Source organism: Channa argus, chromosome 14, assembly GCF_033026475.1.
Source record: "Channa argus isolate prfri chromosome 14, Channa argus male v1.0, whole genome shotgun sequence".
Taxonomy (NCBI): Eukaryota; Metazoa; Chordata; class Actinopteri; order Anabantiformes; family Channidae; genus Channa; species Channa argus.
In genome coordinates this window covers 24,232,585-24,260,079 of record NC_090210.1, presented here as the reverse complement: position 1 = coordinate 24,260,079, position 27,495 = coordinate 24,232,585, and the positions used below count along the sequence as shown (strand labels likewise).

General features: G+C 38.7%; 3 protein-coding genes across 24 annotated transcripts in view; 2 read left to right on the top strand and 1 right to left on the bottom strand.

Moving 5' to 3' along the window:
• LOC137098655 (uncharacterized) overlaps window positions 1-24,430 on the top strand; it is a 55,600-nt gene extending 31,170 nt beyond the window's left edge. The window contains exons 1-5 of one of the 4 annotated variants that reach the window (XM_067475130.1): window positions 5,321-5,529; window positions 6,146-6,305; window positions 16,034-16,089; window positions 16,808-16,915; window positions 19,454-24,430. In XM_067475130.1, the coding sequence (XP_067331231.1) occupies window positions 16,816-16,915; window positions 19,454-23,145 (3,792 nt within the window). In that variant the 5' untranslated portion in view covers window positions 5,321-5,529; window positions 6,146-6,305; window positions 16,034-16,089; window positions 16,808-16,815 and the 3' untranslated portion in view covers window positions 23,146-24,430. Of the gene's footprint in view, window positions 1-5,320; window positions 5,530-5,986; window positions 6,306-16,033; window positions 16,090-16,807; window positions 16,916-19,453 lie in introns of those variants that run through there. The other 3 variants (XM_067475126.1, XM_067475125.1, XM_067475129.1) reach the window with 3 other exon arrangements.
• Window positions 8,328-12,565, bottom strand: si:ch73-170d6.2 (uncharacterized). 4 transcript variants are annotated; one of them, XM_067475132.1, is made up of 5 exons: window positions 12,491-12,552; window positions 11,582-11,649; window positions 11,317-11,395; window positions 11,160-11,235; window positions 8,328-10,295 (listed from the first exon to the last, which is right to left on the bottom strand). In XM_067475132.1, the coding sequence occupies exon 5, from the start codon at window positions 10,179-10,181 to the stop codon at window positions 8,505-8,507; it is 1,677 nt and encodes a 558-aa protein (XP_067331233.1). In that variant the 5' UTR covers window positions 10,182-10,295; window positions 11,160-11,235; window positions 11,317-11,395; window positions 11,582-11,649; window positions 12,491-12,552; the 3' UTR covers window positions 8,328-8,504. The 4 variants fall into 4 exon arrangements, with proteins under 4 accessions (XP_067331233.1, XP_067331235.1, XP_067331232.1 ...); XM_067475134.1 differs by having other exon boundaries at window positions 11,317-11,364; window positions 12,491-12,547; XM_067475131.1 differs by lacking the exon at window positions 11,317-11,395 and having other exon boundaries at window positions 12,491-12,565.
• A 1,358-nt stretch (window positions 24,431-25,788) lies between the features above and the next one.
• Window positions 25,789-27,495, top strand: part of LOC137098080 (rho GTPase-activating protein 12-like) — a 44,137-nt gene continuing 42,430 nt past the window's right edge. For 8 of the 16 annotated variants that reach the window (XM_067473881.1, XM_067473880.1, XM_067473878.1 and 5 more), the window contains exon 1: window positions 25,790-26,027. The gene's annotated coding sequence lies outside the window, so the exon portion shown is untranslated. Of the gene's footprint in view, window positions 26,038-27,495 lie in introns of all 16 variants that reach the window. The other 8 variants (XM_067473888.1, XM_067473886.1, XM_067473884.1 and 5 more) reach the window with 3 other exon arrangements.

Genomic DNA, 27,495 nt, shown 5'->3' with positions numbered 1-27,495 from the left:
CTATTGCAATACAGGAAATTACAATGCAAGTATAAATTCAGCTGCAATTGCTTAATTCATTAACTCATACTAAAGCTGAACATTCACTGGTTTCAGATTTTTACCCTTTTCTTGGGAGATAATAATAGGAAACGGTAACAATGTGACCTTGTGCTAAGATTTCCAAAATTAATGGAATCTGGAGGCTTCTGTCGTGGTGCTGCATTCATATCAAGTTGTTTAAATTATTCTGAGCAGCTGAGTGAGAAAAGTTCTTATGTGGATATTATTATTACCACTGTTATTCCGAGTTTCATCTGGAGAATTTCTGACATTTTTTACTGCTTGGAAGGAAAAACAGGGCAAAAAAAGTCATTTAATTTTCACTTATGTGTGGTCATAAATAACTAAGTAGATTTAGTCAAGTACTGTATTTTTTTATTTCCATCAAATCAGACATATGTATTTTTACACCACTATACTTAACACACTATACTACTTAATTACTGGCTGCCGTTTGAAGATGTTTATTCCTATAAAAGAATCATCAGCTAATACATACTGTTAAATACTGGTGGAGTGGTTTGTGCTGCCACCTCTTAGCTCGAATTCGAATAGGAATAGGAATTCCTGGTTTCTAATTCCAGGTACTGCTGTTTCATCTCACAGTCCAAAGACATGTTCGGTTAATTGGTGACTCTGAATTGCCTGTAGCTCTAAATGGTTGTCTGTCAGCTTGTGACCCTTAGGGGGACAAGTGGTTAAGAAAATGGATGGATGGATCAATACAGCAATAGGGTTTGTGGAGGTCTGCATAATATTTTATGAATCTGGTGACAAGTTGTCTTTTCTGTACATTTAGTGATGAGACCAGACCATGAACACAGCGTGTTAGTGTATTGTGCAGCACAGTCAGTACATCAATGTTAAAAATCTTGAGTTTGGTTTAAATTTGTTGTCTGATTGAAATTTGTTTTTTTGTTTTTTTATTTGACCACCACATTTTGATAGTAGGAGAACTGTATGACATCCGTGACTGTTACCAGTTATCAAGACTAGATTTTAAAGCAGAAGGGAGTTTACATAGCTAACGCACAGTAGATTGTACACATGTACACACTTAATAATAATAAACAAAATTAAAGTTCATTAATAGTTAAGTAGTTAATTCGGCAGAAAAGCTCTTCTAAACTCTCTAAAAAGTTAATTTGCATTTACTTTGACTGTAAACTGATTCCAAAGTGTTTGGTGGATGAAAGGATGTTAACTGCTACTGTATTTAAGAAGTTTCAATTGTAAAATTTTATTGCTACTGATAACATACAGTTCATAACACTGTCAAACATTGGTTTATATTGTACTTCATTAATTCATATTGTTTGATTTCTCCTCTTTAAAATTACCATAGGTTCATTTTAAGATACCACAATTTAAGAGAAAAGTGAACTTGAACACCTGTTTACAGAGAACAAAAAAAGTTTGTTCAAATGAGTGAATGGAAACAATTAACTATTGTCTAACTTATTTAAATGTATCATAGTGTGGGGCCGCAGTGGCTGCCTGCCAACCACGTTGAAATGTCCCTGGGTAAGACACTGAACCCCAACAGCCCACTTCCCCATCCTGGCTCCACAGTGCCGCTCCCAAGCCCGGTAGAAATTGGGGAGGGTTGTGTCAGGAAGGGCACCCGGTGTAAAAACTGTAAAAACATGTGAACAAATGATCCGCTGACTGTACAGGTTAAGCCAAAAGGACAAAAAATATGATTTAAATGTACTATTATACATGATGTATACAATGGTATACAAGAACAAGAGGCTGAGTCTAACAATTGATATGTCATTAAGCTCAAGTTTACATTCATCTTGTTATATGCTAATATGTGAAGTATGTGACATCAACATGGCTGAATGTGACTTCTAAGGCAGCATCAGTGAAAGGTTATGTGATTTGCATGTGACCATAGTTAAAATTCATTGTTTTACATGTTTCAGGGAGATTTACTGAATCTGAGAAAAAAAAAATTATAGTTTTCCATATATGACTAGCACATCTTTCCGCTTCATGTGTAACTGGCCACCTCATTCTTGTTGGAGGCTGTGCTGCCACACTGTGGACAAACATTGAACTGCAGCATGTGGTAACTGGAGGAGAGTGATCACCTCCGTATACACGATATTAACTTCAGGACTTTCAAATCTACAAACAAAAAAAAATCTAACAATAGTAGATGATTAAACAATTTTTCTATTTAGCAAAATTCGGATCACAGCTTGTGTTAAACAATGAAAACAAGATGCCTTCTAAAATTAACTAAAATTAACAAGATAACTTCTAAAAGGATTATTAAACGGGAAACAAAAGACATTGTTTGCAGTGGTTTGAAGACATTTATGGGTTAGTCATTATTATTGTCTTCTTATTCTCATTTTATTTCTCCCTTTGAAGTTTTTAGAAAAATGTGTCAAAGTTATGCAGTTATCTCCTTAACCTGTCAACTAAAGATTCTAAAAGTGATTTTCTGTTAATCAAAAATCCATATGCTCAAATCCATATGCCCTATACTGTTATACTATTTTAGCTAAAAAGGTTAATGTTACACATTGTATGATGTGGTTAATTTGTCCACACAACTAGACAATAAGTGTCTTCTGCCGGCTTGATGGGACAAACCAATAGAATTGGAGATATTAGTGTGTCGTGGCAAATCTGCACCTTACTCTCTACTATTTAGCAAAACATGTGCATGCAGATTATGGCTACAGATAATGTTCAAAAACACAGTCTGATTCTCTGAAATGTACAGATTTACTGAGGCATCATCTGTGACACCTGATACTTTATAACACGGTTCAACTTCACGAAAACCAGAAGCATCCTGTCTTAATTACATTGGAAATTATCTCATCTGCACATCTTAATGAATCACGGCCATGGGGTGTTTTTCTTTTTCCTGGATGTCCTGTGGGATTCACTAAGATGGGGATATTTCCACAGTCTTTAAAGTGTTTCTCTATTGGTGAGGAAAATGTATATAGACACACTTGGAAAACTCAGTAAATGATTTATTTTACAGCATAAAAACAAATAAACTCCTCTGAGTGTGAACACAAACTGAACATTATCGCCTTCATGAAGGAGGATTTTCTGCAGGACTGTTGGATCAGACTGACTTAGTTTGAGTCCAATAAACTTACAACTGAGTAGGAATTTATTCATCATCTACAACAGCAAAGTCCCGACACAGACTCAGTGATGTCTCCTTAATCAAATGGAAACTGGGTGAGGTTTAGAAAGAATGAACAAGAACCCTTAATTATGAGCCCTGCGTGACACAGTCTTTGATCCTGGTATAAGTGAGAATTACATTATATACAGAATTAAAGGGAAATTAGAATCAGGATGTGGATGTTTCAGTTTTAGGCACTTTATTTGAATCTGGTTAACACAGGCTTCATCACTGAGGAACCAAGCTCCACCCTGGACAATGCAAACTAGGGAAGCTTTATATAAAAAGTGTGTTTCCCTCATTCCATATAGCAGCCTCTTTGCTGCACAAACACATTTCTTCACTCTCAAATTCTACATAATTCTTAAATTTCATGTACTGCAGAGTGATACACAGTAAGATTAATATAGAAATTCATGCAAACAAAGATCATCACAGGTTTTAGAGTAAAGTAGAATATGCTGAAACCTGATAAATACAAGGACGATGACAAGACCCAGTTTATGTCCCGTTATGAAAAGCTTGAAGACGATGCAACATTCGGACTGCTCACAACCTTTAACTTCTATAGAACATAATTCATCATTTTGCACAGATTGTTTTGATCATTTTGCTGTTGGTACATTTTGTTCATAGAGTAAATGAAGCCAAAAGACACATACACAGAATAAAATACATAACTGCAAAATCTAAATAAAAGACATTTTATGCCATTTCAGTATAAGTGGATGCAAACTTAACCCTAAATTTACAACATAACAAAATTCATCAAAGTATGTTTCAGTAAAATAATGAAAATCATATTAGTGCAGAAGTTTGCATCCCCCTTGATAAATGAATTAAAAAGTTACTTTAATTTCTGATGAAGGATTTGTAATAGAATTTGTAATAGTTAAGTGTGCATTTAATATTTTGGATTTTGTTTTAATCATTTTGCTATTTCATAATGAGACGATGCAAAGTTTTGCACCCAACTGTACAATCATCATGAATAACTTGTTCCACCCATCATCACGGTTCCACAGATCTGTACTAATTCTGAGATACATATAATACAAGTCCCCTAAATATAACTCTGCTTTGGTGCTACGAAGATGTTGTACAACACCAGGAAAACCAACTGTATCATATGACGATTACCATCTTGCTGCTTTACCACAGGTGGAGTGAATGATCTCGTCCTTACTACAAAATTCAACACATTGAATTAACTAGCTACCTAATGGTCCCAAAGACAGATGTTAAAACATCAACCAGCTGAAAAGCTTTTTATTAATTTTAGTTTGTGTATAAGGGTTGAAACTCCTGTTTTCCTATTTTATTTTGTTGTAAGATTCTTCCAGTGGAGACCACTCATATTTTCATATATTACCTTTACATATTACCTAAACATGAGAAGACTGTAGCCCTGTGTTAATTTGCAACAAGAACTGCAACAATTGTGCAGCATAGTGGATGGTAAGAACCATGTCAGGTGCTTTTACCATTATATGGCATGATAAGAGTTGACTGAACCTACTAGGAGATAGAAAGTCTTTTAGGTGTTTAAGGCAAGTTGTAGGGAATGAAGGAGGAAACTGATCCTGAGCTCAGTCCAGTTGTTCTTCTGTTGCTGAAGAACTGAATGAAGATTAAAAAATGAAAGGAAAAAAGACAAACATTCACATTAACCAAGTAATTTCCAGGACACGTGACGTGTGAGATTATACACACAGAAGAAGATGCTGTGCAGCAACACGTACATGACTGAAGCTAATGAGTAACAGGGAGCAGCTGATCAGGTAACTGGGTGATGAGCACGTGGTGGAGAGCAGCTGTTCTGAGGTTCTACTTTCCAGAGTAACTGAGTCTATTTTACTACTAAGTTCTGTAATTGAGTAAAATGTTTGGGTACTTGTACTTTACTGAAGTATTTCAAGTTTACGTTACTTTAAGTACTGATCATGATGGATTCTTATGGATAAAGCAGCTGTCGGTAAATAAAGATGTTATATCAGCTCCACTTTTACCTGCTGCTGTTTCTGTGTCTACAAAACTGAACCTTGTCCTTAATTTGTTTTTAACATGTCGACATCTACTGGAAAAGGTTTGGTTTTACATGTGAATGTGCAAGTTGTCTGCTGGTCACAGTCTTGATCTGCTGCCTTTTCGTTCACTAATTTGAGGATTTTCACTACATTTTTTTGACTTTTACACACAGTCTTTACATTGTTAGACAGCGTAGGAGAATATATGTAGACATTAACTGGACATTTTAGTCTCAGTGTGTTTTATTGCTCTCAGCCTGAAAAAGCAAGAAGTGAAGAAGCAGGGAAGGACAGGTATTTGTACTAAATGTATTTGTACTTAATATTTCTTTATGGTTACAGAAACTCATTATTTCCCTCTGTTGACATTGTGTTTGTTGAGTTTACAAAACTCCATGAAAGTGTTTCAGTCCCTTGGTTTTGATTTAACCGCTTAGAAAAACCAGTGTGAACCTGTTTATTTGTTGGGTCAAAATGTACTTAATGTCAATTCCATTCAACTTTAATTATATGGCACCAATTCACAACGAATCTGTAAATCTCAAATATATTCTGCTTCACAAGTGAAATCATTATTTTGTTGAACTTTAATCCGAGTTTTAGCCAAGTTGTAGCAGCACCACCACAGAGTAAAGCTGCAGAGCAGAGACCATCTCAGCACAAACCAGTAGCTGTGTGTAAAACCGTCCATAACCCTGGTTATTACGAAGTACTACTACCTGTTTCAGATCTTACTGTAGTTCCTCTAGTATAAAAACGTGTACATTTGTAAGCTTGTATTCATTCACAGTGATGCTAAGTAGCGCGTTAGCATGCTAGCGATATTAGCATAGATTTGGTGCTAAATGCTAAAACTAGCTCGGTGTGCTACAGTCTCTGATTGCTCGGTTGACATTTGTATTAAGAGCAGAGCGGGTAACAGTCTGGACTGTGTGAGCAGAAGAAGCTTCCGGCCTGCTACAGGTACAGTCCGACCTGGAGACACCAGCCAAAGACCCGTCTGCTGCCGTGTCCAGTCCACCACAGCCTCCCCCTTTTCCTCCACGGTGGAGTTCAGGCTCCATGGACCGGTGAGTAGAAACTAACTTTGTGTGTGTGTTTTATTTTGTGCCTTCTGACAAATGAAGCAGCCATTAGCTCCCAGGTTATGAGTCAGGCCTGTAAGTGGGAAAATATGATTTTTGCTGCGGAGTTAAAGGTTCAGTGTCACGCTGTTGCTGCTTTAGTTAGTTTGACAGAGACTCACAGCTCCTGACCTGTGTCCACCCTGCACCTTAAAGTGCTGCTTGACGTTCTGTCAGATATTTAAATCAAAAACGTTTCATATTTCAGTGTGATTGAAGACAGGAGACAGGAAATAAAGTTCAGGTAGAATGTACTCATCTAAAAAAGGGAAGCAGTTATAAAACAAGTGACATTTTCATTAGTAAAGTTTGTGGACAGAGCAGCAAAACTGTCAGATCACTTCAGTTTTTACAAACGGAACTTTTCTTGTTTATGAACAATGAATTGCAAATCAATTAGAGGTAATTAGTAGCTGCAGCAGTAGAACAGGACCAGCTACAGAGGGACAGAGATCTGAAGATGTTCCCCTGAGTTTGTTCATGAAAGCAACAGCTTCATTGTATCAAATAATAGACTTATTTCTGTGCGTTAAAAGTAATAAGTTACAATTAAATTATGTAAGATGATATCTGTTTACTGAAGGTGACCTTTTCATTACTCTTGTCTTGAGTTTAAAAGGGAAGAAATGTTTTTTTTTTTCAGGTTTCACTCTCTTTGGAGCAGGTTAATCCGTTTTGGGTTTTTCTTTCTTTTAAATTGGTTTTGTTTGAAAATTGGTCGGTGAATTTGTCAGACTTAAAGTATAATTTTAGAATTATCCATATCATTAATCTTATTGTTTTTCTTTTCTTCTGTTTTTACAAGACCAGTTTATTATGATACTAGCAGCTGTTCTGCATCTCACTAAGTGTAAATGTACTGTGTGTAACTTGTACACAGCGGTGAAACATACATATACTCAGGTACTGTAAAGTACACTTTTAACATCCTTATCAGTATTTGTGTTAGTTAATGCTTCTACTCTACATTACAGAGGGAAATACTGTAGGCAGCTTAACGATCTCGTATTATTATTTGTGAGCAACAGATCCTTACTATTGGTTAAATACTTAGACTGTAGCAAGTCACCAACCAAGACTCGTGTTTTTCCATGTTTGGATGTGTATTGTAGCGTCTCCAAAATAGATGAGAAGGACTGCGACTTTATTCTCAAAGAGAGATTTTATTATTTTAGTTCAATCCTGGTTACAAGAGATCTAAATATGAATAATATGAACAGGTGTGAAAATATAATTTGACCTCTGATTCTCCCTCGACCAGCCAGACATTACATAGCCAGTCTGTTTTACTGCAGCTGCAGCTTCTGCCGGGAGTCGCTCTTTCAACGTTTACTTCCTTATTTGGAGACATATACATCGAGCCTGGTTCCTGTTCTCCAGCCGCCCCCTGCTCTGCCATCTGCCAAACAACTTACATACATTGTTCACACGATGTGTCACACACACACACTCACTATGTTAAGTTTTACTATTGCTTGCATATATTCTAATCACGCTATAGCTATAATGACACATGTTACATATGACACTAAGTTATTAATACAAATAAAGCAGAAATATTAATGCACACTCAAGTAATACTTTCCACAGACAAAGTTTCACAGGGAGAATTCCCAAACAATGTTTCCCGAATTTGTGAAAAAATCATAGTTTTCCATATATGACTATGATTCTTTTAACTTCATGTGTGACTGTCCACCACATTCTTGTTGGAGGCCGATTAGTCCTGTGTGGACAAACACTGAACTGCAGCATCTTGTAGCTGGAGGAGAGTGATGTGATGTTCATTAAGAGACCCCATGACCACAGTTTGGTCTTCAGACATTTGATTGTTCATCTGGTGGTTTGGAACATTTAGGACATTTAATAAACTAATAACCAAGTGACAACAATTAATATGCATATTGAAATTTCTGATTTAATCATTTCTCCAACATTCAAGAGAAGCCCCCTTTTTACCATACAAAATAAAGTATAACTCAGTACTTTTAATAACTTGTAAAGTCATAATTATTTAGTTTATGTCTTAACTTCAAATGTAAATGTACTAAAAACAACGGCAGTAGATGATTATATATTTTAAAATTGGCGAAAAATGTATCACAAACAATAAAAACAAGATGCCTTATCACCAGGTTGGTGACCCTACATTTGAGATTCTTGGCGATGAAGGAGTTGGTCTCCTTTTGCCACTTTGGCCATGGTCTCTGCTTTTCCTCTCATACTTGTCAGGGACTGAATGCGTTGTTTCCAGCCTGGCTTCGCCTCCTGTTTCTCTCCCTCAATGAGCATGTCAATGTACTCTGGAGTGGACAGAGGGTTTGGCTTCAGTGCTATCTCTTGAAGTCTGTTCAGACAGTTTGCTGACCTCTGCATCAGTTTCACCACCTCAGCCTGCACTTGGTCATATTCAGCCTTCAGTCTGTCAATCAGTTGCTTAACAGATTTTTTACCCTCTGTGGCTTTTAGGTACTTTTCTTGTAGCTCTTTAACTGTTCTCTTCTCTTTAACCTCCTCATACATCCACCTGTACTTCTGATTAAAGTGTTTTTTCCAATAACATTTGCCTGGACACACAGTGCAGTATCCATTTGAGTCCATTGCAGCACAACCTGCCTTATGTCCCTCATTTGGTATCGCACAAGGATAGTGACAGGTCACATGACATTGTTGACAGTTGGTGATGTAGTTTCCAGAACCAGAAATATCTTGTTGACGCGGCTTCTTGACAGTGACTTCAAACTCAAAGTTCTCATTTCTGCTGATTTCTGCCTCGTTTTCTTTTAGTATTTCACTTGTCTCTTTTATTTCTTCAAGCTTTGCTAAACCAAGTTTAACCTGCTCCTGCAGCTTTTCAACTGAATTCTCCAGCTGCTGTCTTTCTCTGAGGACTTCCTTTGTCAGGGTCAAGCTTTTGGTTTCTATGACATTCAGAGCAGAAAAGAACCTTTTCATGCTTTTTATTCCCATTTTCCAGAACATCTGATCAAAGTTTTCATCATCATCATCCCCACTCAGGGTGTCACCTGCAGATGATGTATTGTGTGCAAACAGTGCTGAATTATTAAATTTGAAGTGAACTGGCAGACCGTCTTTAGCTTTAGGACACGGGACACCTGAAGCATTGATGGCCTCTAGAACTGGTGGATGTTTGCCATCTGCAAATGTCACCAGAACCCTGATGTTTTCAGCCACATCTTTGCCAAAGATTGAGAGCACAGAGTCAAACACATATCTCTGTGTTGGTGTGAGTCGTGCTAAAGCTGCCTGAGCTACAAAACACACAGCATCGATTTCACTGACCCCCAGCTCAGCAGTGAACAGATTACGTAGCTGCTCTACAATCATCCTGTCTCTTTCTATGCCTCTTGTGTCTCCAAATCCTGGGGTGTCAACAATGGTCAGGGAGTAATCGATCGTAAAACCGTCCTCATGGTAGAGTTTGTAGACGGTAACTTCCGAAGTCTGGCTCTCAGCCTGGGATTTTGACTGACCCTCATCAACTAACTTAAACCGATATGAATCCTCCCATTTCACACCTAGAATGTAATTGATCAACCCGTTGATGAGAGTTGTCTTTCCAGCACCAGTTGCTCCAAGAACCATTATGGTGCGATTTTGTTTTGGTTTTGATTTGGTTTCTTCCCCAAAAGTGAAACGCTTGCATCCATCTACATCGATTTTGATGTTTTTTAAAGGAATCTGATAGACAGGCATAGGCCCTTCATGAATACCCAGCTTTTTGATTTTGTCTTTAACAACATCAGAAAGTCGTTGGGGGCCTGAAGTTTTAGACTTAAACATAGACAACATAGACGACATGGCTGTAGAATGTATTTGAAATAACACAGTGAGTGATGTCAGGACCAGCAGACTGAAGACTGATACTACTGCTTATCTTCTGCTTTGAAGTGTCTTTGTACTTTAGGTCCAAATCTGTAAAATATGAAACATTCCAAGAATAAAATACACAGAATACAAGGCCCTGATCACTGTGTAATGCAGTAGTACAATTTCATAGTGTGTAGATACTAGTGCATGTTAATCTCATTGTAAATCTCTAAGACCAAGCAGCTACCATTTTCCAATACTGTACAGTAAAATCAAAGTAATTACTGAGGATCATGAGGTTATTCATGGATGATGATCAAAATTCTTATGTAAATACTAACAGGTTCCATAAGAGTAGAGGGCGACACATTCACCTTCTGACCAATCAGCATCTTTACGGTGCAATTAGCTACGTTGTGCAGTCAGTCACCTGACAACTGACCTTTAGACGGCTGCTTTGAAACATGTTGCTGCTGCTCAAATAGGACACAGATCATAATCCCAATTACATTCTTCAATATTTTCATTGTAGTTTAACAAAATTTACTCACTTACTCACCACTTACTTGGAAACATCAGAAATTTATCAAACTTTTAAAATAGGACTTTGTGGATTTTCTTGAACTTTAAATATAATTCAGCTGTGCAGAACATGTGTTTTGCTGGAGCTTTCACATAACTTTTTGCAGCCATAACACAGCATCTTTACTGAACTTGCTGAATATTTTCGGGTTAAAAACTAGGCCAGTGATTTCCTGGTTTCCTAGTAATATGACGAATATTCATATTAATGTTTACAAATGCTTAGCTAACTAGCATTCTTGAGGTTAGCACTCAGGCTAAGGACAGGGGTTTGTTGGTTGCCTGGTAACATGATGAACATTCATATTACTGTTTAATAATACTGAATGAACTAGCAGTGTGTAGTTTAGCAGTTAGACTGAGGACAGTGAGAAAAGAGAGTGTTACCTTGTGTAGACATTTGCCGTAAACTAACCAGCTTCACTTGTCCGCCTGAGCCAAGGGGAATGGATTGGTTGACAAACTGAGGAAAAAGTGAGTTACTTTATTAAGAAAATTTAAAACACTTCAAACATAAATGCTGTATTTTTGACCAGCCTCCCACCTTGACGTGTTCCGTGCAGTTGTTCATGTAGCATTAGTTTTTCTTTAACTTGTGAAGAATATCAGCAGTCAATAAAATCCTTTATAAAAAAATTCAAGTTGGCAGTTTTGTGTTTTCAGCCCTCAGCATTTTGTGCAGGTGTTTTTTTCCTTTGTGCCCAAAGGGTAAAGTCTAAGGTTCCCTGACTCTGAATTCTGAATTTTCTAATTTATGCATTTATCTTAGTGTTATGCTGTCAGCCCTGGTAAACAACAAAAATACTCACCAATTAGATTAATGTTGTCTTTGACGTGTCTACGTGCCTTCACCTGAGAGAGCTTAGCTAAACTGTAGCTGAAAGAAGATGAGTGATTGTTAAGTAAGAAGTCTTGTTTCATTCCCCACTGTGGGTTTCTTTGACATTCTGTAAGTAGATAACCAGTAACAATCAGTCGTACAGTGAACTCAGATGCTGTATTCAGACCACACTGTAAAACGTTTTATTACTTTTAAAATCTTGATATAACTTTGATAATCACAACCACTTTATGATAGTATTGTCACTATTACTATAGATAATGTGTAATCAGCGTTTTGCTTTGGCTGTTGTGCACAGTATCTTATGCAGGACCTCAAGAAGTGATGACTTTATTTGGTGTAATGTTTTGATTGTTTTCTTCAATTATCAGTGGATTTTTTTTTAGTGTGTAAAAGTTCTAAACTATGCAAAATATTGAGACAAATATTGTCCAGCCAGTAGTCTTAAATCAACATGAAGAGATTGTTGGGTTTTCTCTAGAAATCTGTATAGTCTAGACTTGAGAGATTTTGCCATAAATCGGTGATATATATCTCATTTAAAAAGATGAATATTAACTTGTTCAGATAACTGAAAAGAAAAATATCAAACAGTTGAAAGGTTAGTAGAAGGATCTGAAATTTGCATTGAAGAAGGTGCAGCTTTTTTCGGTTTTGTGTGGTCAGAATGTCACTTTTTGGAGGCTTCACCAGTTTGCATCTCTGAATTATAGTAAATAGTGATGTGTGATATGTGCATTAACCGTACTGCAGGCACTACCAACTGTCACACTTTAAAACAACGGTGAAATCAGGCAGTTATACAATTACTATATGACATAAACACTAAAACACATAAAAGAAGTAAACCAACAGCTCAGTGTGTTCATCAACTTACCGCTCAGTTCTCCTCTGATCAGGAAGGCAGGGAGAGGTCTGCTGCACTTCACTCGGTAGATGCAGCTGTTTTATATCTTACGCACACTCGAGGGTGTGGCTTCACTTAGTGCAAAGACTTTGCTCAGTGAACAAATAATTAGCACTAACTGAACAAACAGCATATTATAAGAATATGTTGAAAGATTTATAGGAGTAAAATATTCAGAACATTGCAGACTGTCCTTTTGTAAAATTGGATCAAAAAGTGCAGGAATTTTGCAACGGTTGACACCAGTCCCAGAAACCCTGACCAGAGAAGAATTATGGTTAAATGCTGCAGTTTTTCTTTCACACTCAGGATTTAATGGCCATTAAATCCTGAGAGTGAAAGAAAAACTGCAGCATTTAACCGTAACTTTTCTACTTTTTTAATTTAACCCTTTTTAATTTACTTTTCTCACTTCCCTCACTTTCTCTCAGTTGCTAAGACTCAGTTCATGAAACTGGGATCCACTTACTTTTCATTATCGCCTCCTGACACACACCATCCAAAGACCAAAAACTTTATTAGACCATGTTAAACAAAAAGAAAGCAACTAATCCCAGCTTATTCCTAATGTAAATCATTTAGTAGGTTTGATCCGTTCTGTGTTTGAACACAGGGTGGAAAAAATGAAATCTGATACAATATAATACAGTAAAAATGGTAAAATCAGATGTATTTGTTGTTGAAGAAAGAATACAGTACAGGTCTAGTGTAGATGCTTGATGTAGCTGTACAATGTGAAGAAATGTTTATTATTTCAACAGGCGTCTGAAAAGTGCACAGTTCAGCAGTTTGTCATGTCTAGTAAATCACCTTGGGGTATTGATAGATGTATTTAGCGTTTGTTGTACATTGTGTAAAAAATCATTGAAAGAATGTCAATGTGTTGTTTGATGAAATGCTTACTGGGGTTTGATGTTCTTTTTATTCTACATGTGCAGATAACAAGTGGAACAAGAAAGATTTGCACACAGTGGTTAGAGACGTGAGATGGGCCATGAACTGCATAATGCCTTTACAAAAAGTGTAACCAATTCCCAGAAATAACAGCCTGCGAACCTGACGGTGAAAGTGAAAGGCAGCATTTTTGTAAATGCTGATAACAGACTTATCCACAGGATGTGTTTTGCAAGGGCCATGGTTCATAAAGGTCACACACTAAAACTTCTTCTTCTGATATTGTATACTGTTACCAGGACACATGGCTTTCTTACAGTTCCCCACACCTTTCTAATATGATGGCATCTTGGAGCGTTTGAACTTTTAATGTTATCTTAAGGTTAACTTCACCTTATTACACTGTTCTACTCTTAAAGCTTAAAGCAGATAAAATATACACTGCTGAATACAATGTATCCTGGATGTGGAATTTCTTCTTATGCAGAATTAAAAAAGGAAATGAAAGTTCGGACGTGGATGAATCAGTTTCAGGCTTGGTCTTCATCACTGATAAACCAAGTTTCACTCAGATCAATGCAAACTGGGCAAGTTTATAATAATAAAATGTTGCATGACAAGATTCAACTACAATTCACAAGTTTCCAATAATCTGCACAGATACTTACAGTCACTGGTTCTTTCAGAGACCTGTGGTTATAAACAGGATGCTTCTGGTGGGGCAGCGTCAGCAGCCTCTTTGCTGTACAAACATATTTCTTCCCTGTCACATAATATATACACTCTTAAAGTTCGTCAACTGTACAGCAAAACACAGGAAGATTAATACAGAAATTCGTACCAGGCTCCTCACAGGTTAGAGATACACACAGAATATGTCTTTACAAGCTTGAATATCAGGCTAAATTGCATTTCCATATAACAACAAATTGATCGTTGTGCACACTTTGATCATTTTGTTGGGTTGTCAGGAGATGGAAATCAGACAACAAAAAGCAAGTTATGCAATATTTTGAAAATAAATGTTAGAAATTGCACATTTGGTCTTTACGTCAGTGATGAACGTGAATACAACCATATGACACATATTCAATTTAATTAATCTTTTTTTGATGAAAGTGAAAATGTCAAAGACAATAAAATATCTGCTCAGTATTTTCATGCCTGATGACACTTACAGTTGCTGATCTGACACGTTTTTTTAAACTGACTAATAGAACAAGAGCCAGGGGCAACTGTGGGTTCAGCGTCTTGCCTACGGACGCTTCAATCAGAAATCCTTTATTATGCAGGAATGAGGAAAAATAGCCTCCTTCTCTGTTCACAGATGCTTTCAGAGAGAAAAACATGGGCCTGTCCCAACTTTGTACCAATATGTTGGCATCAAATTCAAAATTAGCAAATCAGAATTGTTGGTTTCAGCAAATAATAGCATTTGTATTCATTTACTTACACAGCATTTCAAAGCCCATTTACATTTCAGTAAATAAGGTTTGTATATTGAGCTCAATTTACTGTTTAGTCATCCAGAGGCTCCAGCCAAATGAGAGCAAGAGAACTGAGAGAAACAAGCAGACATAAGGAAGAGTGAGATATGATGATCGAGGTCGGAGGGTGTTCATAGATAATGCACCAGAAGGCGAGTGTTTGACGTTTGGTCCTGCTGCTGAACAACAACATTTTCCAATGGGGATCAAAACAGGAAATCTTCACTTCTTATGACAAAGGTGCTGCAAAGCAGTTTTGCAGTTCTTGTGAAACAGGCAAGGTAACTCTGAGGTACCGTGCTGAATAAGTCTGCAGGGTTAGCGACTGAATTCCACATTGTTGACATTGCTTGAAACCCTTTCCTAAGGTGTGACCGCTCAGTTGCCCCATGGCCACAGTGTGAAACGTGGAAGGTCAGGGGACAAAGTGGAAACGGAGATTAAGCTAATTTACCACTAAGGGCAGCTGTCAGGCTCTGGCACTTTTAAAAGAGTTGGTATGTGGTTAAAAGTTCTGATACTCTTTGCCCCAAATACCTCGTTAAACTCTAAGTGGAGCTCAGTTATCAGCCCTGTAACGTTAACAGCAGAGAAAAACACAGATGATCTTTAACAACCAAACTACAAACCAAAAGTTTAGACAGTTTCCATGAACTCCAACCTTATCAGCCTGAATATAAAAGAAGAAGCTCTGCAAACCTAATGTTCTTTGAGCCCTGTTTCAGTCATCAGGCATTTAAAAAGTGAAGGTCAGGAGACAAAGAGGAAACTGACCTAGTTACAGTGAATACGACTTCACTTCATATTCACCTTTGTTTCCAGCATATTTACAGCAAAGTAATAACTGCAAGACTGAACAATATGAAATCCAACTTATGAGGCTGTTTTTATTCACTCTTTGCAACAAACACACCACCTTCATCTCATGGTTACAAATATAGTAGCTGCATCAAATGCCTGTTTCCAATTTTCACAATATTGTCTGAGTTGCTGGGTAGCACAGGGTGCTGCCCCCCAGTGATGAAGAGTACTTTCTGCAGGTCATGTCATTTCTGGGAAATAACCCTGATTCTCCTCTGTGCCGCCTCCGGTTAATGAATAATGATCAGGGGGGTGTTTCTCTCTCTCACAGGGCATAAAATGTCTGAAGCTACAAAACTCCTCCAGAGGACCTCACATATCTCTACTGTAAGTACAACAAGGTTCTTTTTGTTAATGTGCTGTGGTTCAGTCTGAGTTTCAGATTCTGAGATTTAACCAAACTATGGGAAAAGAAATGTAATAAATAATCCTGTATGTCACTGACTGTTCAAATCTTTCAAGCCGGTGTACAAAAAGAATAAGAGAATGGTTGTTAAATACCCTTTGAATGTATTTCTGTAAAACCTGTGACTTTATGGACAGAAGCTTGCAGGTTTAAAGAGTAAAATAAGCAGTGATGTTCAATTGATGGACTTGTTATCCAGCCAGTCAATGCAGAATGTGTCTACAGACTGAAATATCAACAGATAATTTGAGTTAGACCTTCAACATTTCCGACTCCACAGAAGTTTCTTTTCAAACTTTGGTCTCCTTAAATAAATGTGTATTTAGAGACACTGTGGATCAATGTTAATTGACTGTGTGTCTGTCATAGGGAAAATGTTAACATGCTGATGTGCTACACTATGATGGTGAACTTGTGGCTGCTCGTTGTCACTGTGAGCATGCAGACGTTAGCAGCTCCGTCTCAAAGCAGCCATGAGTCCGCACTGTGACTCTGGACTTTTTTTTTTCATGCACCTAAATGATCTTTTTAGCCAAAGGTGCAAGGGTTGATCATATGCCAGCAACAGAGTATCTGCTGCTTCTGGCATTTTTAATAGCAGGACAGCTGGGAATTAACTCTGTCTTTTGCCAAATCTAGAGTAAGACATGGACCCTGAAGCCAGCAGAACGATGGAGCTTGCGGCGCTTGGCCGGCCTTTCAGTCTCGGGATGCTGTACGACTGCCGCCAAGACTTACTCGTCCCTGGTAAGAATTCACATAAAGTTAACGAATGCAAGTAAACCACAATGCTATTTAAAGTGTTCAAAATAAGCCCCAGGATTTCATTCTAAATATTCAGTTTGGGAAACAATCTTTCAACATTTCTGCCCTTGACGTTCACAGCACAATCAAATGACAATTTTGAAGCACACAAATGGACACTGATGATACAACATGCAACTTATGGGAAGCAAGCTAGTTACAGCATGAGACCTGAAATTCAATTTTGTCAAAATCTGCGTCATCCAGGGGCATCTCATAGAGTCACGCAAGGTTCCTGTCCGTATTGTTATAGTGAGGCATAGGGTTTGGCCACAATTACAATGCTGCCAGTGCTGTTTTGTGAATCTGTGTCATTGCTTTGAAAGCACCTCTCCACTTTAATATCCAGCACATCGCCCCAAAAAAAAAAAAAAAAAAAACTTTAATTAAGTTTAATAAAGCTTTAATTAATTCAATGTAATTCAATTCAACTTTATTTATATAGCGCCAATTCACCACAAAGTCATCTCAGGGCACTTTACAGAATAAAGTCAAGATTATAAAGATGTGTAGAGAGAACCCAACAATTCCCCCTGGAGCAAGTCATAGGCAACAGTGGAGAGGAAAAACTCCCTTTAACGGAAGAAACATCCAGCAGTAGAGGAGAGATGGCCAAGAGGAGAAAAGGAGCTCAGTGCATCGGGGGGTGGGTCCCCCAGCAGTCTAAGCCTTTGGCAGCATAACTATAACTAACTATAAGCTTTATTAAAGAGGAAGGTTTTAGGCCTAGACTTAAAAGTACAGAGGGTGTCTGCTTCCCCGAATCTGAACTGGGAGCTGGTTCCACAGGAGAGGAGCTTGATAGCTAAAGGCTCTACCTCAACCTCTCAGCTCTACCTACCACAAGTAGGCCTGCATTCTGAGAGCGAAGTGGTCTACTGGGATGATATGGTGCTATGAGGTCTTCTATATATGATGGAGCCTGACCATTCAGAGCTTTATATGTAAGAAGCAGGGTTTTAAATTCTATTCTAGATTTAATGGGAAGCCAATGGAGAGAAGCTAGCGAAGGTGAAATATGATCTCTCTTGCTAGTTCCAGTCAGTACTCTTGCTGCTGGGGCATCCTGAAAGTACGGAATTACAGTAGTCCAACCTAGAGGTAACAAATGCATGGACCAGTTTTTCGGCATCACTTTGAGACAGGATGCTCCTAATTTTGGCAATGTTCCGTAGGTGGAAGAAGGCTGTTCTAGAGATTTGTTTTATATGTGAGGTAAAGGACAAATCCTGGTCAAAAATAACTCCAAGGTTCCTTGCAGTAGCACTGGAGGCCAGACTTGTGCCATCTAGAGTAACAATATGGTTGGACATCATATTTCTGAGATTTTTGGGCCCAAATACTATGACTTCAGCTTCAGTTAACATTTCAAATCTACAGTCATCTAAAAACCAAAGAAAATTGAGCACAATAAAGTCATATCTGTTTCACTCTCCTGGTTCATCAACGCTGACATAAAATGTGGAGGGATGACACATTGTGGGGCCTCATCTGAAAAATAATTCATTATGCTTGACACCTTAGCTGAACCCTAGTTCTCCCCCTTGGCCCCCTTTGTTTTGCACGTTATAGTGAAGGACTGTCCTGAAATAGTTTAACTTGGGGGGAAAAACAGTTTTCAGTAAATGTAATAAAGTGCGCTGCATGCAGCCATTGAGAATAGTTGGCCAGTTCTGTTACTAAGTGCACTTACTGACCTGAAAGAGCTGCAGACTTGCATTTAATATAACAAAGTGAATTTTCACATTTTGTTATACTTAAATGCTTCATGTTTTTCTACTGCCTGGATAGTAAAGTTTACTTTTGCAGCCTCGATTTACCAACTTTACCCAAAGTAGTTATTGACCTCAGACTGGGGGTTGTAACGTTAGTCAAAAATGGAAATGAGCAGTTAGGTTTTTTCTCAAAATGTCCACCTTAAAGAAGCTGTGTTGTCATTGACAAATCATCAACCTTGAGGCTGAATTGCATTGAAAAATGTGTTTGTTTTAGCCGAGTTTAAGCTAAATGACTAATAAAGAAAACCACATTATGTGTCTGTGGATCAGCACTGCAGAGGGCTACGTACCCAGTTATAGACCTATTTCTGTGCACACTGTACATGAATAGTGAGACACTGTCCTGTTGTGGGAATGGGGGCTTAAAGTGGGGGGTCAATGGCCCCCTGGCCCCCCTGCTTCCCACACCACTGAGATCAAGCAATCAGTCTCACTCCTAAAATTCTGGACACTAAGGGCCAAAAATTTATGCTTTGTAATTTTATTTCACTTTTAGATTTGACTATAGATTTAAATCATGAACAGGAGAAAGCTCCTTAGAAATAAACTGGGGTTTTGTTTCTTTCAGGCTTATTTTTTTCTTCTTATGTCTAAAAGACTATTCTGAACATTTCTGAGCTTTCAGTCATGGAGAAAAAACTGATTAACTTTTTCTTTCACACTTCTGTTTTCTTTCTCTCCTTTTCTGACTCCTTGTTGGCAGGAATGACTTTGTGGGACCGTGATGACCTTGAAAAAGATACAAGAGAAAGATCAAAACCTAACAGTGACTTTGAGATAGTTGCATCAGAATCGATTGAGGCTAAATCATCAGCACTAAAGGTTGAAGCCTCTCTGAAGGCAAGTTTCTTGGGAGGGCTAGTTGAAGTTGAAGGATCTGCCAAATACCTGAATGATCACAGGACATCCAAAAATCAGGCCAGAGTAACACTGAGTTACAAAGCCACTACTAAGTTCCAAGAGTTGTCGATGAATCATCTTGGAAGAGGAAATGTGAAGCATCCATATGTTTTTGATAAAGGAATAGCAACACATGTAGTCACAGGTGTTCTTTATGGGGCACAAGCCTTCTTTGTCTTTGACCGTGAGGTGTCTGAAAAAGAAGATCATCAAGACATTCAGGGCAACTTGAAAGTGATGATCAAGAAGATTCCTTGCTTTTCTATTGAGGGTGAAGGTTCACTAAAAATGGAAGACAAGGACTTGGCAAATGTTCAGAAATTCTCTTGCAAATTCCATGGGGACTTTTCTCTTGACAAAAGTCCAGTGTCCTTTCAGGATGCGGTGGAAGTCTATCAAAGTCTGCCCAAACTGCTGGGAGCAAAGGGAGAAAATGCTGTACCAGTAAAGGTCTGGCTGTTGCCTCTAGCAAGTTTAGATTCTAATGCTGCTAAACTTGTTCGTCAGATAAGTATAAGGCTAGTTCAGGAATCGCAGAGTGTCCTGGAGGACTTGAATGAGTTGGAAATGAGGTGCAATGATGCAATGAGAGCAACAACTACACGGCAGTTTTCACAGATTTGCAAAAAGCTTAGAGCTTTTAAAGAAATGTGCTCTGAGTTCAAGCTCGGATTTCAGCAAAACCTGGCAAAGAAACTTCCATTAATCCGAGGAGGCGGTGAAGAGGAAGCTGTGCTTGCCGAGATCCTGAAGAAGAGACATTCTTCTCCTTTCAACAGCAAGAACCTGAATGAGTGGATGGACTGTAAAGAAAGAGAAATCTGCATTTTAAAATCTTTCACCAATATGATGAAAAACACAAAGATCGTCCCATCTCCAAATGTTCTTCATGAGGAAGTTTTCAGTGTAGAACATGCTGTGTGCTTTGTTTTTACCTCACTGGGAGATCGTGAACCGTATCTCTCAGCTTTATCAGAGTACTTAAAAGAACCAAACAAGCCAGACAACATTCAAAACCCACATATCTATGATCTAGAGAAGGAACAATGGTACCTTTCAAACAATGTATCGGAGGCAATGAGAAAAAAAGCAAAGCTCTTCAGTGATTTTGCAGAGGCCAACAAGGAGAACCAGAACATTAAGTTCCTGACAGTGGGTTTAAAGGATGAGAAACAGAAAGGTTCAAGCATCTACCTTTATAAAGATGGATTTTCTGTCAGTGAGAACTTTGAGCCTCCCTCAAAACCTGAAACTGTGACAGTCAGTGACATAAACCACAACAGTGTGACACTGAAGGTTTCTCCACCCAGATTTGGAGCAGAGAACATCAGCTCCTACTCTGTTGAGTACTGTGTCAGTGGAGAGGATGGATGGCAACGAAAGACAGCATCAACACCTGGAGAAGTCACAGTGAGCGATCTGAGGCTCAACACAGAGTATATGTTCAGATGCAGAGCAGTGACCTCAGTAGGTGTTGGACCAGCCAATGAAGTCAGTGGTTCCATTAAAACCTTACCCTGCAGTCCTCCTGGAAAACCTAAAGTTGAAGCAAACTCTACAGAGATATCAGTTAGCTGGGAGAAACCTGCTGAGCTTGGACAGGATGTTCACATTTTGAGCTACGTGGTCGAGTACGCTACAACAGACAACAGGGTGAAAGAGGAAGATCTGGAGTGGAACCAAACCATGTCAAGAGCTGAAAAGACAATAATTTCAGGGCTTGATTCAGAGACACAATATGTTGTCAGGGTCAGATGTGATTGTGGTGTAGCTGGCACTAGCAAGGAAAGCATCAGTGTTAAAGTCTGCACAACAAAACGGGAATTTGCACGTCTTGCCGACTTTCTCAAACACATCAGCAAGAGGATAAATTCTAAATCTTCACTTTACAAACTGCCACTGAAAGAAGAAGATATTGATATTGATGGATGTCGTAGCTATTACTTTGGCAAAGAAAGCATGAGGCAGAATCGTACTATCATGCTTCTGGGAGCAACTGGAGCAGGAAAGTCCACTCTGATCAATGGAATGATCAACTACATTGTTGGTGTAGAGTGGAAGGACAATTTCAGATTTAAATTAATTGATGAGGGTCAGTCAAGGTCACAAGCTGAAAGCCAGACTTCTGAAGTCACTGTGTACAAAATAAACCATCAGGACGGTTTTACAATCCCCTACTCGCTGACTGTGGTGGACACCCCAGGGTTTGGAGATACAAGAGGAGTTGCAAGAGACAAGGAGATCACAGAACAAATCCGGAGGCTTTTTACTTCAGGGAATGGAGTCAGTGAGATTGATGCAGTGTGTTTTGTTACTCAGGCCTCTCTAGCACGACTAACAGCAACACAACGGTATGTGTTTGACTCTGTGCTCTCCATTTTTGGCAAAGATGTGGCAGAGAACATTGAGATGCTGGTGACTTTTGCTGATGGAAAGCAGCCACCAGTTCTTGAGGCAATAAATGTCTCTGCGGTTCCATGTCCAAAAAATGACATAGGACTTCCAGTTCACTTTAAATTCAACAACTCTGCCTTGTTCGCAGACAACAAATGTGATGAGGATTCAGATGGGGATGAAGACAACTTTGATGAAATGTTTTGGAACATGGGTGCTAAAAGTATGGAGAAGTTCTTCACTGCTTTGGGCAAGATGACAACCAAAAGCTTGCTGATGACCAAAGAGGTTCTGAAAGAACGAAAGCAGCTGGAAACAGCTGTGGAGGGTCTGCAGCCACAAGTCAGAGCTGGATTAGCAAAACTTGAAGAAATTAAGTCAACCAAAGAAAAGATCAAAGAGCATGAAGCAGCCCTGACTTCAAATGAAAACTTTGTAATTGAGGTGGATGTTATTAGGCCAGTGCAAAAAACACTCACGGAGAAAGGAGCATACATCACCAACTGCCAGAAATGTTCAATAACATGCCACTACCCATGTGCGATACCTAATGATAATGAGAAAAGAGGCTGTGCATCAATGGACAACACAGGAATGTGCACCGTCTGTCCTGGAAAATGTATTTGGAGTGTGCATTTCAACCAGACATACAGGTGGGAGTATGTTCGAGTCAAAGAGAAGCAAACGCTGCAAGAGCTCAAACAGAAGTATGAAAAAGCCACAAAAGAAAAGATGACTGTTCAGCAAATGATTGAGAGGCAAGAAGAGGAGATCCTTCACCTTCAAGACCTGATAGTGTCCCTCATGGATCAGTCAGCCAACTGTATAACTCGTCTACAAGAGATCGCCCTGAGACCGAACCCTCTGACCACTCCAGAGTACATTGAAATGCTGATCGAAGGAGAAAAGTCAGAGGCCAAAGAGGGCTACCAGGCTCGAATCAGGTCTTTGGAGGCGATGAAGGAACGAGCAACAATCATCTCTAAGGTAGCCAAGCGAGACAAACTTACAAAAACCCAGGAAGAGTTGGCAGAAGAAAGTGAGCAGAGGCAAAAAAAGAAAGGCTTGTTTAAAAGATTTTTAGATTTTTTTTGGGTTTGAGTAAAACAAGAGTTATGATTCTGTAATGCTCATTACTGTATTTCCAGGGAAACCAATCTGCCAGATTAATGATAAACTTTGAATAACCATATTTATCTGCTTACAATCAAGGTAGATTTTCTGTCCTGTTGTAGCAATGGTGGTGTTAGCATGGTGTCTCAGTTTGTTGTTGGACTTTGAACATTTGATCATGTTTGTAGTGCTAGATTCAAATCAGTGAAGTTTAATTAACACTTTTTTGATATGGCCATAAATCCTACAGTGAAAGAGGGAAATCTGAGTGTTTCAAGAGTTTGCTTGGTGCCATTAACTGTTGCATTCAAATGTTTGTAATGCATAATACTACTTATTACTTAAATATACTCAGTGGGGAAGTTTTTATGTCTAATGTTTCACTTCATGTTGGTTTATTGTGTCAATGTTCACACTGATCACATTCAACACACCTTCATCAGTAACATACAGAGAGCAGGTAACAGATTTCAGCTCTCGCACTTCTCATATTTTAACCCCTGATGTATTTGGGGTATGTACAGTACTCACTCTTATTCCTTATTTTGACCAAATAATTGTAGTTTTCTTTGCTGTAATTAAAAAAATAATCATAATTACATTCATAATGATGTTTCTGATATATACAAACAATGTTTTATTGGAACAGCTGTTCTCTAGTTAATTAAATGTCATGTGTTTGAGATGTAGTAATAAATAGATTTATCTGGATATTGTCTATATTCCTCCTCTCCACCCTAAACCATGAATAAAGGTGCTGTGATTGCTAAAATACAGCTTATGTTGATGATGATTGACAGAAAATGGTCTGAAATCAAGTTTGTGAAGTGGTTCCCTCCTTGAATCTGTACATGAATTAAAACGAACGGAATTTTCAATTTCTGCGGAAACTTCATTTATGAGGCACATGTGGAACAAATCTGGACTAGATTTGTACATTCATGTTATCAACAGCATCAAGTTCATGTTTTAAAGAAAATAATTCGTTTTTATCAGTAACTAAGCTGCATTGATGCCCAGAGAAATTCCTCACTACACTACTGCTGTGTTTAGACTTTAAGATTGTGGCGAGGGGCAAAATTGTGCTTCAAATGATGTATTTGAACTGATTTTTTTATTTTTGTATGTTTTTGCTGAGGCAGAGTGATTGTAGGCTACAACATACATGAAAACCCAAAGGCGGCACAGGGTGGGATTGATTTTGTGTTGGTTTATCAGTATCTACTTGACCTTCATCGTCACTTTCTTAGCACAGCAAATGTGTAGGAATAAAAATTCCTTACAAATCGATGAATTTTCTCATTTATATGTGTATGTACAGTTTCACTCCAATTAGTGATCAGTCCTGATCCATCCATAAAACATGGTCGTCTGTTTTGGATCACAGACAAGGTCTTTTGCTTTCTAGTGTAGTGTTTAAGCACGTGGGAAACAACTGAACCGCTTGATTGGGTCCTGTAATTCGGGAGTTGTAGTTCGACCTGTGCACCACCGGATGGCACCAAATCTCGGGAGATTTGGAAGCAGAGAATGCAAATTAGAAAGAGCTCTCACTCTGAACGCAATTCCGTTCGCTGTAAACATGGTGTGTTCTATTTAATGGATCACAGACAAGAGAAAACAGTCAAGTGTGGCGGTGATGAGAACTGGTGTCCTAATGGACTAAATTCTCTGTGTTTTCTTTATTCATTTAGATTTTTTTTTTTATATTTCCACCCTTCATTTTGTTTGGTTTCTCTTTATTTCTCTTAAATCGTATTTACGTCGATGCGTCACAAAATAAAATAAAACTTTTATTTGTATGTTTAAAGTGAAAATTAATGAACAATTTGAAATATCAATGATTGATAATTTAAAATTTTATGAAAATAAATGATATATTTATTGTAAAACAGAAAAGAGCTTAATGGGAAAATAATTATAGATTAATCGAAAACATCTTAAAACATTAAACGACCAAAAAAAAATCGTTATGTGTCGCCCTACACCTAAGTATTTACAGAGTTCACCTTTACCGTATTTGAACATTATGGAAATGAAATCTGATGCAGTACAGTAAAAATTAGTTTCTAATTTCAGTTTTTATAACTGTATTTCAACTAGTAATCTACAAAGTACAGGTGCAGAGTGCCGCAATATGACAACAAAATAAAAAAATCTATAAATATTTGAATAACGCATATTCATAAATTGATGTTTATTTTATGTTTGGGTTTCTAGTGTAGTGTTTAATTAAGCACATGGGAAACAACTGAACCGCTTGGTTGCGTCCTGTAATTCGGGATTCGAATAATTCGACCTGTGCACCACCAGGTGGCACCAAATCTCTGGAGAGTTGGGAGCAGAGAATGCAAATTAGAAAGAGCTCTCACTCTGAATGCAATTCCGTTCGCTGTAAACATGGTGCGTTCTTTTTAATGCGTATGTCAACATTTGAGCCACCCGAACCCCTCTGTGATAAACACTGTTCATTAGTGAGTTTATACTCATAAACAGACGGTTGATTTAGCAAATAAAACAGTGTTTTGCTTAGAATGTCAGTTCAGAGATCGCCTCGGTGGCTGTGGTAACGGTAACCGGAAACTGATTTAGGTTCTCCTGGGGAAAAACACCAGAGTGATGTGTCTTCTTAATAGACCATCTTCGCTGAAGTTGTGACAGCGGGCGTGAATCCGCAAGAACTAGCCCCGCTGCTGTGGAGCAGAGCACCGGCCAGGGGAGAGCAGGAGAGTCGGCAGCAACCTGACAAGGAGAACAGGACACGGTGTTCCGTGGACGGGGAAGTTTTTTCGGAAGTTTAACGTCACCTCCAGGAGCGTTGGAGCGAATTTTCACCTGTGCGGACGGACGGCCTCAGCCCGGGAGAGACGGTAGGTGAAGGTGCGGCGGCGGGTGTTGGTGTGGGACGCTCAGGAATGTCGTAGCCTGGAAGCTAGTTAGCGAACCAAGCTAACGTTAGTGCGGGATTAGCTCCTGTAAACCGGGTCCGAATCCCTGCGAAGAGCCGCCACCAAATGTTAGTTTAGCGTAAGTAAACTCTAACCCCCGAAAATTAAAGTACTCGAGTAACGTTACTCACCTAATGCAGTTCAGAGGAAGTTTTTACACAGTGGTGCCAGAAGTTACTCAATACACAGGAAAAGGTGCAAGTACTTGTCTAAAAAGTGAAGGTGCTAAGTATCTAAATGCTCCACAATGTACTTTAAGTACAAAAGAGATTCTTCTCTGGTCATCAAAGCCACTGACTTGGTCATAAGAACAAAGTATTTTAATCACTAATGGTCTGGAACTTGGTGCTGGTGATAACATGATTGCACGAGCCCAGATTTGTTCCACATGTCTCTGCAGAAATCGTGGACAGATTCAAGGACGGACACGCTTCAAAACCTGATTTCTTAAAAAAAAAATGCTTCTGTGTCCTGTGGCAGATGTGTCTTTATATTCCCATGAGCAGTGTTGTTAGAAGTATTTAAATGTACTAAAGTAATAGTACCGACACCACAGTGTGAAAATACTGTGGTAAAATTACCAATGCTGCGTTTAAAGTCTCAGATTATCAAATGTAGACTTGAGTAAAATGACTCCCACTGATTTAGCATATTTTCAACATGATGTTTATGTTGATATTACTAATGGCTTAAAATGTGAGCAGCATTTTACTGTTGAGGTGGAGCTAATTTGAACGAATACAGCATGAAAGGTCATTTTGTTAAATGGTTAGAAGGGTGTCAGTTACCAAATGAAGAAACACTGCAGAGCAGCAGTTTTGTAACTAGAATGTATTAAAATAAACTCATCTGGAATCGCCGGCAGGCTGCAGCTCACAATAAAGAACTTGTGGTTTCATCATTTGAGTTTGACCAGTGTATGTGAAAAAAGAGGTCTCTGTCTGTTGACGTCCAAGGTGTTTCAGTTTTATGCTTATAAAATGTGTGAGGACGTCTTTTTCTGTTCAAATGTGATTAGTTTTGCTGCTTTGTGGGACCTTAAGAAGAACTACAAGCTCTTTTATGGACATCAAGTACATATACGTGAAGTGACCGACCTGCAGCTGAACATGTCCTGGTTGTGTGTGTCTTCATGCTGTGGACTCTCACGCCTCGTCTCTCTCCACACGTTAAGTGAGCTGCAGCTGGGTTTTGTTGAAGCGTGACACATTGTGGTATTGTCCGTCTCTGGGGACCACGGGAAGCTGAGTTTTGAGGAAAGTCGTGCTGAGAGGAGCCTATGTGGGACAGCGTGTGCAGAATCCAGGCTGTTCGGGGGCAACATGTGGCCTATCTTTGGTGTGGCTCCGTGCGAAGGTCACCGTGCACACTTTGACAGTCTGCTCGCTCC